This window comes from Vicia villosa, unplaced genomic scaffold (genome assembly GCF_029867415.1).
Source record: "Vicia villosa cultivar HV-30 ecotype Madison, WI unplaced genomic scaffold, Vvil1.0 ctg.000251F_1_1, whole genome shotgun sequence".
NCBI classification, from domain to species: domain Eukaryota; kingdom Viridiplantae; phylum Streptophyta; class Magnoliopsida; order Fabales; family Fabaceae; genus Vicia; species Vicia villosa.
In genome coordinates, this window is record NW_026705104.1 from 452,677 (window position 1) to 465,638 (window position 12,962).

Below are 12,962 nucleotides of genomic sequence, written 5' to 3' on the forward strand. Positions count from 1 at the left end.
AGACTAATAGCGTTGGATAGGTTAATAAGACAAAAGGAAATAGTAGCGAAGGCCTACAACAAGAAAGTCAAAGAGAAGACATTCATGGTAGGTAATTATGTATGGAAGGTTATTTTACCCATGGATCAAAGGAATAAGGTATTGGGTAAATGGTCCCCAAGTTGGGAAGGACCGTTTAAAATTTTGCAAGTGTTTTCAAACAATGCATATGAAATTGAAGAACTAAATTCATATGGTCGAATCTTGAGGATAAATGGTAAATATTTGAAAAAATATAAACCTATACTTCAAGAAATTCACATAAGAGAATAAAAACTAAGAGATTATATTAAAATGGCTAAAAACTTGGCCAGTCATTACAAAAGTTCCTTCATAAAATGCGCAGTCATTACAAAAACAAAAACAAAAAAGCCTAAAGCCACTAAAATATCCAATATTAGTTAACTCTTCGGTCGATGTCTTCCAAGGATAATAGAGGCAGACTTTCGGCTTCGAACATATCCATGCGTCCGGCCTTGCGCATTTTCCTCACCACACCTTGCCTGAGAAATAGGTAGGACAAAAATCTTCCATAAGGAAGACAAGTCACCATTCCTTGACGAGAGGCCGTCAAAGAGACAGCTTCCACGAGTTGCTTAAAAATCAATAGAGGAAAGTTGATTTTCTTCCCCTGAAGGGCACAGGAAATGAATTCCAAGTCTTCCACCATGATGCTATTTTCATCACGGTTGCGTGGACGAAAGTTGCCCACTAAAAGTTGGTGCCAAATTTTGATTACTTTGGCACAAAAGGGGTCATTATCCATGAGATCCCTTAACATATTAGAAGTGTTCATGTCGAAAATGTTGTCACCAAAAGTTTCACCGGTATTGCTGCATTTCAACAAATCAGAGATTGCTGAGGGAGTGATGATGACATGAGCCCCTCGAATGTTGGAGGTTATAGTAGTTCTCCCTTCTAGATCTATGCGCAAAGATGCAAATCTCCATAATTCAATCAGCATGCAGGGATAGATGTTACCATCTAAGATTTCACGATAAAAGTCAAGTCCTTGGCTAGCATAAAGAGCACGAACATTGATGTGGTTCGCATCAAACTCTTCCTCAGAAAGCTTAAACTCTCTCTTGATGCAGGATCTTATGTTGGCGTTTGTTAAAGGTTGTGCCATGGTTTGAAAAAGATTGAAGGATGAAAGTGTTTAAGATGTTGTGCGTAGGGAAATGTAAAAAGGAAATCGAAGGAATGAGGCTATATATAGAGAATGTGTAGTTACTTCAGCAAGACAAACGTGGGAAAGGAAGTTAGAAAACCAAAGGTCGTATTAAATATCTTGGAAACTGACACAAGCGAGCTGGGAGCAGTTAATAGCCCATTACCTAGCGTTTAGGTCATAATTAGTGCCTGGGAAAATGAAATGTAATCATGGCGTAATGGGAATTAACAAAAGTCGAAACCCAAGAAAGAACTGAAATGCCATCTTTTCTCTTTCCTAAAGTCAGTCGAAAGAAGTCGCTTGGGGGCAATTTGTTACCCTAGGATTTCGACTTATCGATAAATGGGTAACTGGGGCTCAAAATTGGTAATTGGGCCTCAATTTGGTAAAAAGGCCCTAAATTGGTAATTGGGCCTCAAATCAAATATCTACATTGCCATTTGGGTTGAAGCGGTTCGACTAAGTAATGCTTAGTAGTCGAAGCTGTTCGACTAGGAAGATTATCAGAGGCTTCAGCGTTCGACCAAAAGTATGCGAAGACTTAAGAATTTTGGCTGCAGAAACTGAAGTGGAAGTCAAGAGGTATTAGAAGTTAAGAGGCAGTTTCAAGCAGTTTTTTGGCAGTTCTCACAGGACGCGTGGAGGTCTCACAATTGAAGATCTTGCATGTCGAAGACACGTGTTGACTGATAACCAGTCGACCATTAGTAGTAGTTATTTTATGTTTACTATTTAAGTAAGTTCCATAGGAATAGTTAAGGGTCCGCATTTTCTACATAAACACAAGTAAACTCAAATCTCTACGCAATAATGAGTAACGAGTGCAACTTTGGAATGTACGTATGCGTACCAGTTTAATTAATGCAATCATTTTACATTACATTTTATCTTTCAGTGCACATTTACTGCCTTTTTATTGCTTTGATTTACTTTAAAGCCTTTAATTTCAATGTTTACTTTTACGTTAAAGTCACTATTTGCATTTAATACAAACCAGATACACATAATATAACAAAATAAAGCAACCAGTCCTGGAGTATTCTAGTTGACTCCGCAAAAGTAACCTTTAAAAAGGAAACTAGCGCTTGTTTACCATTTTTCTGGGTAAACACCGTGTCTACCTAAGAATTTTTTAAATCATCATTATATAAAAGCGGTTAAGATCCTCTTATCCCCTAAATTAAATATATAGTTTTAATTTTCTTAATTTTTCATTTAAAAAACATTATAATAATTAATTTATGAGTATTAGAGTGTTGCATTCAAACTTTTTCATAGGATAGTCTTTTTTTGTTAAACGTTGATATTTAAGTTCTAAACATCAGAAAAATTGCAAATTAACCTTAGAAAAATCTTACAGATGAGCAAAAATGATTTCCTGAATTTTTAAACATCATGAGGGATGATATCATCAATATAATAAGTTTAAATGCTTTTCTAATGAACGTTTGATTCTTCTAAAAGTGTTAAAATGCTTAAAATGTTCGAACTTGACTAATAACATTTTGATCAAGTTCGAACATAATCAAAAGTTTTATGCATGCTAAAAGATATGAATCATGTGTCAGCAATCTATAAGGGGGGTTAACAACTATAAAATTCTAAAGTGATAAGTTAAACAATCAAAACATAATCGTATTGAGATTTTTCCCCGTAATAAGATGAAGATGTGCAACAAAAACTCACTAGGGATATGCAGCTAAAAAAGTACTTAGGTTTTTGTGAAAGTTTTAAATTTAATTTGGATTTTGTTTTGAGTTTTTCTCTTCATGATAAATATTTGTTAGGTTTTTTTATATTTTAGGATAAAATTTCTAATAGAAGTTTTAATAGTATTTATGAGTTTTATTATATACTCTTCCTTTGAGATATCTTTATCAGACTTATATTGAGAGTTTCAGTGATACTTATTTAGTAGGAGGGTATCATAGCAAATGTGTGATACATTGTCACATAAACCCTCAATATCATCTCCAACCTTTGTTAAAATGGATGTCTATCTCACTTTATTTTCTCTCTTTTTAATTTAGACTTATTTTCAAATGTAGGGATAATATTCATTGCAATGATATTGAGAAATAAATTAACAATCTATCACATACTTGAAAATATCACGTTCTACAAGTGTGCCTGAAATGAAACAACAGTCTAAATAAATGAGGGTTCTCTACCATAGAGATTGCACATAACTTTATGTTGTTACACCAATTGATTTTAGATCAGATATATGAGATATCAATACTGGTTTATCGTTGTAAAACAATCTCAACCATCAATAGACTAGGTCTGTTAAAGTATCCTTCTGTTAAAGAAGGAATTCACGTTCACGGTCTAAACTGACACCAAAAGTCGTGGTCTCTTCAACTATTTTAAGCATTATTTTTATCATTATGTAGGAAAAAGTAAAAACAGAAATAGTGGTCTATTGAAATAGACAACGGACAAGTACTCTGTGTCTTGAAACTCATTTCTTAAAGATTTAGGCAAAAAAATAAATTGCACGCCAAAATTTTCTATTGTTACTTCAAATCATTTTTGTTGTAGTGCATTTATGTGCATTTGTTATTTTATTTTAAATTTTATTATGAGACAGTGTTATTGATCAAAATACCATAATAGAACTTCTGATTGTATATTATATTAATGTTAACGTCGTATATTAACTTATGCATGATAAATATATGGTGTTACTTAAAGAACATGCAATATTGCACGAGAAAAATAAGTCATGATAAAACTTACAATTAAGCCTCCTAAAATAAGACAATTGTTTACTAAAGATCATAATTTCTTTGGAATAATTGAAATGAAAAATTATATACAAAATAATAATTATACTCTTGTATATACAGTTCTCATAGAATCATTTAAAAGTAAAGAAGACAAGCAATGAGGTGGCTCGGTAAAAATTCCTAAACAATCCATACTACTTGCTCCTAACTTGGCCATAAAGTCTGCACATTGGTTACCTTCTCTATAAGTATGATAAAATGAAAGAGTCCAGTCTTTTGAAATATACTCTTTTATAGTGTTTACAATATAAGCATATTTCTGAGGTAGAGGTATTGAGTCTTGAATCAAATATAATGCTTTCATGCAGTCTGATCTACAACTCACGTCTCTGTAACCTGAGTTCCAAGCTACCATCAACCCATTCAGTATGGCCAATAGTTCGGCTTCTAGGCTGTCAGCAAAATCAATATGTCCACTAAATCCTAACAACCACGATCCAGTGTGATCTCTTATTAGACCTCCATAACCCGCCCTACCAGGATTTCCGTAAGAACTTCCATCAACGTCTAAGGCAACTTGATTTTCAGAAGGTGGACCCCAAACAACCAACTGCATCACATCAAAATAATAACAATTGATTAAATTAAAAAACATAAATTTTCAATGAGATTAATTTATTCTAAGAGCTAATTTTTACTTGAGTTACCAATCATGCATACCATATAAACTTAGACATGTATACCCGTTCTTATTATAATCATACATTGAATTGAATTTCTTTAATAAAATATCAAATTTTTAAGAGTTTGTGACAATTTTCAAATGTGAGAATAAAAATATTTGTTCGACGGTTGGATTAAATTAACAAAAAGTAAAGCTAATTTTCCCTCTACATATAGTAATAATAACCACTAATAATGTAGAAGATTATTAGTCATGATTCATTGTTTAAGTTTTTTACATAGGCATTCATTTAATTCACATAAATGCGGCATTTTTATAATCAGTTTGATTTGAATCATGTCTAAAAGAGTTCAATACGAGACATATATAACTATTAATTTTATGATTTAAATTATATTTAATTTTAAAATTATTAAGATGTATCTATCGACATGCAAGCCTATATTATAGCTAATTTTCAAAAAGCTACTTAATATTAATATTTTATAAAAAAAATCTTTTCCCCGGCTTTTCTAATTAATCAAGTTTTATATTGAAATATTTTTAAATTCAAATTTTATAATGATCTTTATCTAATTTTCAACTTAATAATAATTCATTTAAGGGAGATACTTGTCATGCTGTTGGGAATCTTGAAAAAATGTCGAGAAAAATTTGTTATAAATTATTTAAAATAATTTAAAATAAACAAGTTAGAATGAATAAAGCTGCATGGGACCAAATCAAGAAACAACCCTGGAAACTACCTTAAATTCATTTGTTATATTATAGCTACTTAACTCGATATATCTATTACTAAATATCAAACTTAACTCATTTTTACAAATAACTATTAACCTAAATACATGAGTTTAATAAAGATGCATAAGATAAACTAATTTTACATCCGTCATATGAGAAGGATCTATATTAACATCCAGGCTTATATTACAACCAATTATTTTGTATTATTATTAAAAAAAATATAAATTAAAATATATAAATTCATTTTCATAAACTCAAATAGAATTTTCAAAAAAAAAAAAGAAAAAGAAATGACAACAGTTTTATAATAAACTAACCATTGTGAATTGTGATAGTGTAAGAAGAAGAAGAAATATTGAGGTTGAAAGTAGTCTAAAGTCGGTGAGAAATGAATGTAGAATGGAATGAGAGTGATAATAATGTAAGTTATTTATATTGCATAATTGTTGAATGGATATTATCAAATCTTTTGAATATTTTATAAATATTGTATAGAATCTTTATTATTATTATTAATTAAATATATATTATTAGGTTGACTAGCGAAAAGATCGGAAGCAGTTAGTCTTTAATAACTAATCACGGAATAGAAGGAAAGGGAGGTTTGGCTGCTGTCATTGGATTCATATCTAACTGACCTTCAAAATTTGTATAACTATCTCTAACACAGGATCAAATCATAAACTCACCCCTAGATAGAGAAATTTCACATAAATCCATTATCAAATCATATTTCAATTATGGAACCACTTACCATAGTCACTCATTAAATCTCTTTGAATAATGATCAAAGACAAGAGATTCCCACTTCTTTTTTTTCTAGTCAAACAACAATCTACTCTCAAACAATGTTTTTCTACCAAGACCATATATTAAACTCCACCACTGAAAGTTTAAAAAAAAAAAAATAGTTATTATAAAATCAAATCATATACATTCGATCAATTCAATTTAATTCAATTCAATTACACAATAACTAAATATGACAAGTAACTTAACAATCAAGTAAAGTAATAACACTTCCATAGTAAACTCACCACATTACATATTCTTCAACCAATTTCAACTCTAAACTCCATCATATTTTCATACAAATACAAATATACTGCAAATAACCTGTTTATTGTTTCACTCAAACAAAATCGCCAGATTAACACACATTCAATACCTGAAATTTTATAATCATCACAATCTGAAACTTTTATATATATCTTGTTAGCAAGTTACATGACAGTAGAATATAATTAATTTTGTTTCAACATAAACATAAAAAAATAACAAACAGAATATCACTCATTCTATTTCAACATCATTAGCCGGGAGGTCGTTCAAATCAAAGTTTCGAACAACTCTTGACACCACAGTTTCAACATGATTAGTCGGGAGATCGTTCAAGTCAAAGTTTCGAATAACTCTTGACCCCAATTCATGACGTGATTCTGTTTTTATTTCACCTTCACTCATGTTCGCTACTGTTTCATCAACATGATCATTTGTTGGCAGCACATGTTGTTTGTGCATCATCTCACTATCATTCCCATTGATTGAGAGTTTCACCCTTTTATACTCATGACTCAAATCAAGATTCTGAATCGATTCACGAGACATATCCAACAGCGGCAATATTGGAGCAGTATTATTAGCGAGTCCATCATCAACAAGATATCTCCTGCTCCTTTTCTTGGTATTATACGATCTTGGTGGCAGCAAACTCAACAAATCAACAGCTGGTAACTCTTGTTGTTGGCTAGGTTTCAAGGGTGATGCAGTAGGTGGGTGATGAACGGTAGTCTTGAAAACCCTAGTCCATGAATGTCTTTTGGGTTTGGCATCAACATCATTATTCTGATTACTTGGAGAACAAGATAAAGAGAAAGTAACCTTCATAGTTTTATAAACCTTATTAACATGATCATCAAGTATCTGTTTGTTGGAGCGATGACAAGTCTTGTGACCACCGAGTGCTTGACCAGTGGGGAATATTTTGTGACAAAACTCACATTTGTGAACAGTGGGTTTGGGACATTGATCATGATGATGATGATTGTAGTTTTTGGGGTTACGATGATGAGAAAGGAATGAAGAATTGTTGTTGTTGTTGTTGTTCATGATGGAGTAGAGGAAGAAGAGGGTTTGAAAGAAAGAAGAAAAAGAGTCGGTTGGGTTGAAGTGCGAAGAGTGAAGAGAGAGTGAGGGAGAGACAATTATGACAACTTATTTATAGTACACGATAACAAACCCTAAAATCTCTAGTAATCATAACATTTTTAGATATGCTAATCATTTCTTTTTTTTTTCTTTTTTTTGGTATGCTAATTATTTTTATGGTCAATTCTTATTTACCCAACTCAAAAAGTTGGGTAAGGTTACCTCCCATATAAAATGCTTTGAAAATAACAAACAATTGTAGTATTCAATAAATAATTAAATGTTTTAAACTTAAATGGTATTATGTGATTGGTTGAAGGTACACAACCCAACTTTTTATGATGGGTAGTGAAGTTGTCCCCTATTTTTATTAACAGATTTGAGGCGGATTTAGTTTTTTTTTAAATGATTTTTATATTATTAAATATTTTTGTTTAAAAAATTTATAAATAAAAAGAATCAAATAGGAAATTTATTTAAATAATTTTTCCAAAAATGTTAATTTAAGTATTTTATTTTTGGTGTAACTTTTTTTTGTACTTGCTTATTCAACGGCTTATGCAAATTTGTACTTGCTTTCACATTTTCCTCCAACACAACACTACTTTCCCTATCTTTATCACTCATCGTTTTCACTTTCCTCACTCTTAGTTGCAGAGTATTCGTGAGCTCTCATTGCTCTCAAATCAAAGTTTCGAAACCCTCCTTATTTCCTCTCAAGCGTCGGTAACAAAACCACAATCAGGTATGCTTCCCGCATGTTTTCATCCGTCTGTAACCATCACGTTGTATTTCTCTTCATTTGAGTTGTATTTCTATGCAAATGAACGCCTATGCTTTTTGTGGCTTTGGGTTTCGTTTTACATGTTAATCGGTTTTGAAATATTTTGAAAACTTTCCTTTTGTAAAACCTGGTGACCACTGTCCATTACAGAGTTTGTTTTATTTGTTTCATTTGCCAAACAACTCAAAATGTTTTACTGTCCGAAAAATATTGGGAGTTTTGGTTGATTTACACCTGCCTTTACTATACTTTTTCATTCGTAAAGTTTTTCATTTTTTCCCTGATTATTTATGTTTGCCATCTACCCCAGGAACAATGTCAAGGGCTCCCATTCTCATAAACGATCTGGTCAAGGGGAACCAAGTCTGGAAAATGCTGATTAGGGTTGTTGATCTTTGAGTTATTAATGAGAAAAATGGCCAACAACACCTTGAAATGGTCATTCAAGATGTAAATGTATCATTTTTCCTGAGATTCTAAGCATGGTTTGTTTGTGCTTTTATAACTTTCCACTCTTTTGTTTCTGTCAGAACATTCTACTATTTTATTGTTCGGTTCCAAACATCCTTGCATTGTTATGTTTATGTTAAATGAACACTGTTACGCGATGCTTTTCGCAGGGTGATAAGATTCATGTGACCACTTGGAACCGAGATTTCAAAGATTGGTTTGAACAAGTCAAGGAGCATGAGACATTTATTCTGTATAATGGAGAGCCCGTTGACAACGAAGTTCCTTTAAAAGTCTGTTCTCACCCACTCAAGCTCGTCTTCAACGGAGGGACTACTATGACCAAGGTGGCGTTACCCGACATACCGGCCCACAAATACATTTTTCATCCCATTGAAAACTTTCTCAAAGGGAGCTACAAGCATGACATGTTATATGGTGAGATCTCACTATATGATTTTTGCACACTGTTTACTTATTTGTTCCTCCTTCTGCAAAGTCACCATATCCATGAAATATGTCAAATTATGATATTTGCTTTATTTGCTGCATACATTTAAGATGTTATAGGTGTATTGACAGATGTTGTTAAGACACAAATGGGCGGTGGTGGTAGGAAATCTTGCGTCAATATTACCTTGCGTGATATCGAAGGGAATGTTATCGAGGTGGCACTATGGGATGGTTACAGCAAGCAATTCATGAACTACACTACCCCAAACAACATTTTTGGGCCTACAATTATCATTTAGACCCATGCCTGGTGCAAGCCAAATACACGTTTCAATTTGTTAACAACTTCATATTCTTGATGCTTATATTTAACTACTTTAAACTTTAGTTCAATATTACATGTATGTTGTTTCACTTGCACTGTCCTTCTTACAAACCATCGCGTTTCATTATAGTTTCCGGTTTGCCGTCTCTTTCGAACGGATGGAACAACTCTAGACTTTACATTAACTTGGATCATCCATAGGTTGTAGAATTCAAAGCTAGGTAATGTAACAATTTAACTGCATAATTAAGTAAATAATATGTTTCAATTACATAGCATTCTTTATGACTAATGTAACCTTCACACAGTTTTGGAGCGACTGCTTTATCCGGTATACCTTCCCTTTCCCAATCATTAACTTGTGATTCTTCCATTCAATCTGCAAACAATTTCTGGACTAACTTGGGTGAGGTCAAGAGTATCCATGCAATCTCTGAACTAGGAAAGGTTAGGTTGTTTTTACATTGTTTGTGTTTTGAACATGATTTGTTTGTTTCTATGTCATTAGCATGCCATTAAGCTTTCAATTGTGTTTTCCATCCTCTTCGATGCAATAAGATTCTTTCGCAACCACTATTGGGACTACCGTCGGTTTCAAAGCGTCCAAGAACGGATGGTATTTTGAGTCATATGTTGGGTCATCTGGAAATACATATCCTGAACCTGTTATGAAGTGATCACTTATCCTTGCCCTTCTACCCAATTGCATATCTTACTATAATAGCTTTCTATGACTTAAAACTCACTTATTCATGGTAGGTTCAAAGTTGAGGTTGAAGTCGTTTATGCTAACCACAAGGGAACCTTTGTTTTTTGGGATAAGGATTGTATTCCTTTTACAAAAATGTCTGCTAAGGAATTAAGAGAGGTTATGAAGGAGGTGAGAATTGTCATTGGCATTTTGCTTATCTTACATTAAGCAAGATACATGAATATTAATCATATAGTTATTTTGTTGTTTTGAATAGGCTGGAGAGGACAACCCAAAAATTTGGCCTGCTCATCTAGATATTTTGTTGAATAAAGAATTTGTGTTTCGTGTCAAGTATCAAAAACAGTTCCAACAATTCTCTATCGTGAAAATACTTAACGAGGACGGCCTTTACGCCAAGTTTGACAAGTACCTCACCCCGGATGAGGTACAACATCTGTTTCATCCTCTTTTTGAAACCATCTTCATAACGAGTACACCAACATTTTCTTTACATTGACATCACATCGATTTTTTTCTATTACAGAGCATGCCAAGTGAGCTCGTTCTTGCAACGCCCACCACTGCTCTGATACTTAATCCAAACCAGGTTAGTTCATCCCACTTTACTTTTATCTATTATCAAAAAATTTGTAATGTTAACTCCCTCATACTAAATCTGTTTCATAATGTAATGTCCTTCGAGGCAACTCCCGTGCTATATTTTAACTCATTTCTATGTAACATTTATAGCTCACACAAACTTCTGAGCAATCAATCTATGCTGAGCCATACTCGGCTGCTAACCCGACTTGGAGCCCAGAGGCAAGCTCCAACATCACTACACCGTACAAGGGCTACGACAGCGCTTATTTTGGGCTTTAAGAGCGCTTAAAAGCGCTGTGAAAGCCAGCGTTGGCGTAGGTAACAAAAGCGCTTCAGAAAGCGCTCTGGTAGGCCCCCCCTTTAAGAGCGCTTTTCAAGAAAAGCGCTCTGATACCCCCCTATGAGAGCGCTTTTTCTGGAAAAAGCGCTCTGATAGCCACCCCTATAAGAGCGCTTTTCCAAAAGCGCTTTCGTATGTTGCGTTTTTTTTTTATGCTTTTTATTATTTCTAAACCTGCACTTTTGGCAGCAATATTTCAGAACCTGTAATTTACTATTTTTTGGCAGTATTTTTTCATGAACCTATAATTTATCATTTCAAATCGATATATACCGTTATAATCGATATCGATTATATACAAAAAAAGTATTATATTATATACCATTAATGTAAATCAAAATACATATATACATATTTCTAAACCAAAACAACTAAACCAATTCACATATTTCTAAACCAAAACAACTAAATGGGAAACAACTTCCGAGTTCTTATGCAACCAATGTACGCTTCCTGTATTATCTGGAGCTATGTTGTATTGATGCTTTAGTGGAGAACCAGTAGTCACCTGAGCTATGTTGTATTGTGTCACAGAATATGAATCAAATAACTGTACCCCGAACGATCCTGCCACAGAAGACTTCGGGGTACATTACTTGATTCATATTCTGTGGAACATAATCGGCAGGGGCACATTGTGTTCTATCCTTTACCAGTCCATCCACTGTTTGAAGCTCAACCTACAATAGAAAAACGTGATTATTTACACAACATTCACATTCTCAATATTTTCTCTATCAACCAAAAATTTCCTCATCTCCGAACAAAAGACAAAATAGTTAATAAAAATAGTGCTATACCAGAACAGAAACCAATTTATAAGAAATCAATTAACAACCACATGCACATAAAAATAGTTTTTGATAAAAGAACAAGTCAATTGAGCCAACAACCAAAAACCCTAAAAAAAATCAGCCGTAGAGCCAACAACCAAAAACCCTAAAAAAAATTCTGTTCATCATCTTCGAAAAACCTCTCCAGAAACTGTAAATACATTGTTCATATTCATCCAACAACAATCACAATACACAGCCGCAAACACTAACCAAAACCCTAATTGTTCATCTTTCTCATACACGCAAACCATTCATCAGAAACAAAACCATTCACAAATCATCATCAAACATAACCAGACAAACATTCATCAAACCCAAACATTTGTTCATCACTTTCCTAATCAAACAAACCCTTCAGAAATTTGAGAGAGGAAGAGAGAATAAGAAATAAACTCAGAAAGGTCTCACCCGGTTTTGGTTTGTAGATTCAGAATCGAAACCGAACTCAGCAACAACACGAACCTCAACTCACCATAAACTCGTGTGTTTTGGATCTGAAAGGAAGAAGAACGGCGGAGGTTGCTAGGGTTTCGGAGAGAGGACGGCGGAGCAACGAAGGAAGAAGAAAGATCTGAAACAAAACGCGTGTGTTTGTAAAATATATAATTTTTTAAATGGGCTACCAGAGCGCTTTTCAAAAGCGCTTTAATAACACCCCCTACCAGAGCGCTTTTATCCCAAAAGCGCTTTCGTAGCACCCACCCTATAAGAGCGCTTTTAAAAGCGCTTTCATAACCCCCCTACCAGAGCGCTTTTTAAAAGCGCTCTCATACCCCCCCTACCAGAGCGCTTTTTAAAAGCGCTCTCATAACTCCCCCTACCAGAGCGCTTTTTTTGCATCATTTTTCCTTGTTTATTAATTTTGTTTTTAGCGAGCCCTACGAGAGCGCTTTTACTAAAAGCGCTTTAGTAGCTGCGCTGCTACAGCTTAACTGTACAGTACTCCAGCCAAAAG

The 12,962-nt window shown here is 33.6% G+C and overlaps 1 protein-coding gene across 1 annotated transcript; it reads right to left on the reverse strand.

The window, feature by feature from the left end:
- Positions 1-6,667: 6,667 nt before the first annotated feature.
- Positions 6,668-7,483, reverse strand: LOC131625941 (uncharacterized). Its single transcript, XM_058896779.1, has one exon. It carries the CDS (start codon positions 7,481-7,483, stop codon positions 6,668-6,670), a length of 816 nt encoding a protein of 271 aa, XP_058752762.1.
- Positions 7,484-12,962: the final 5,479 nt, after the last annotated feature.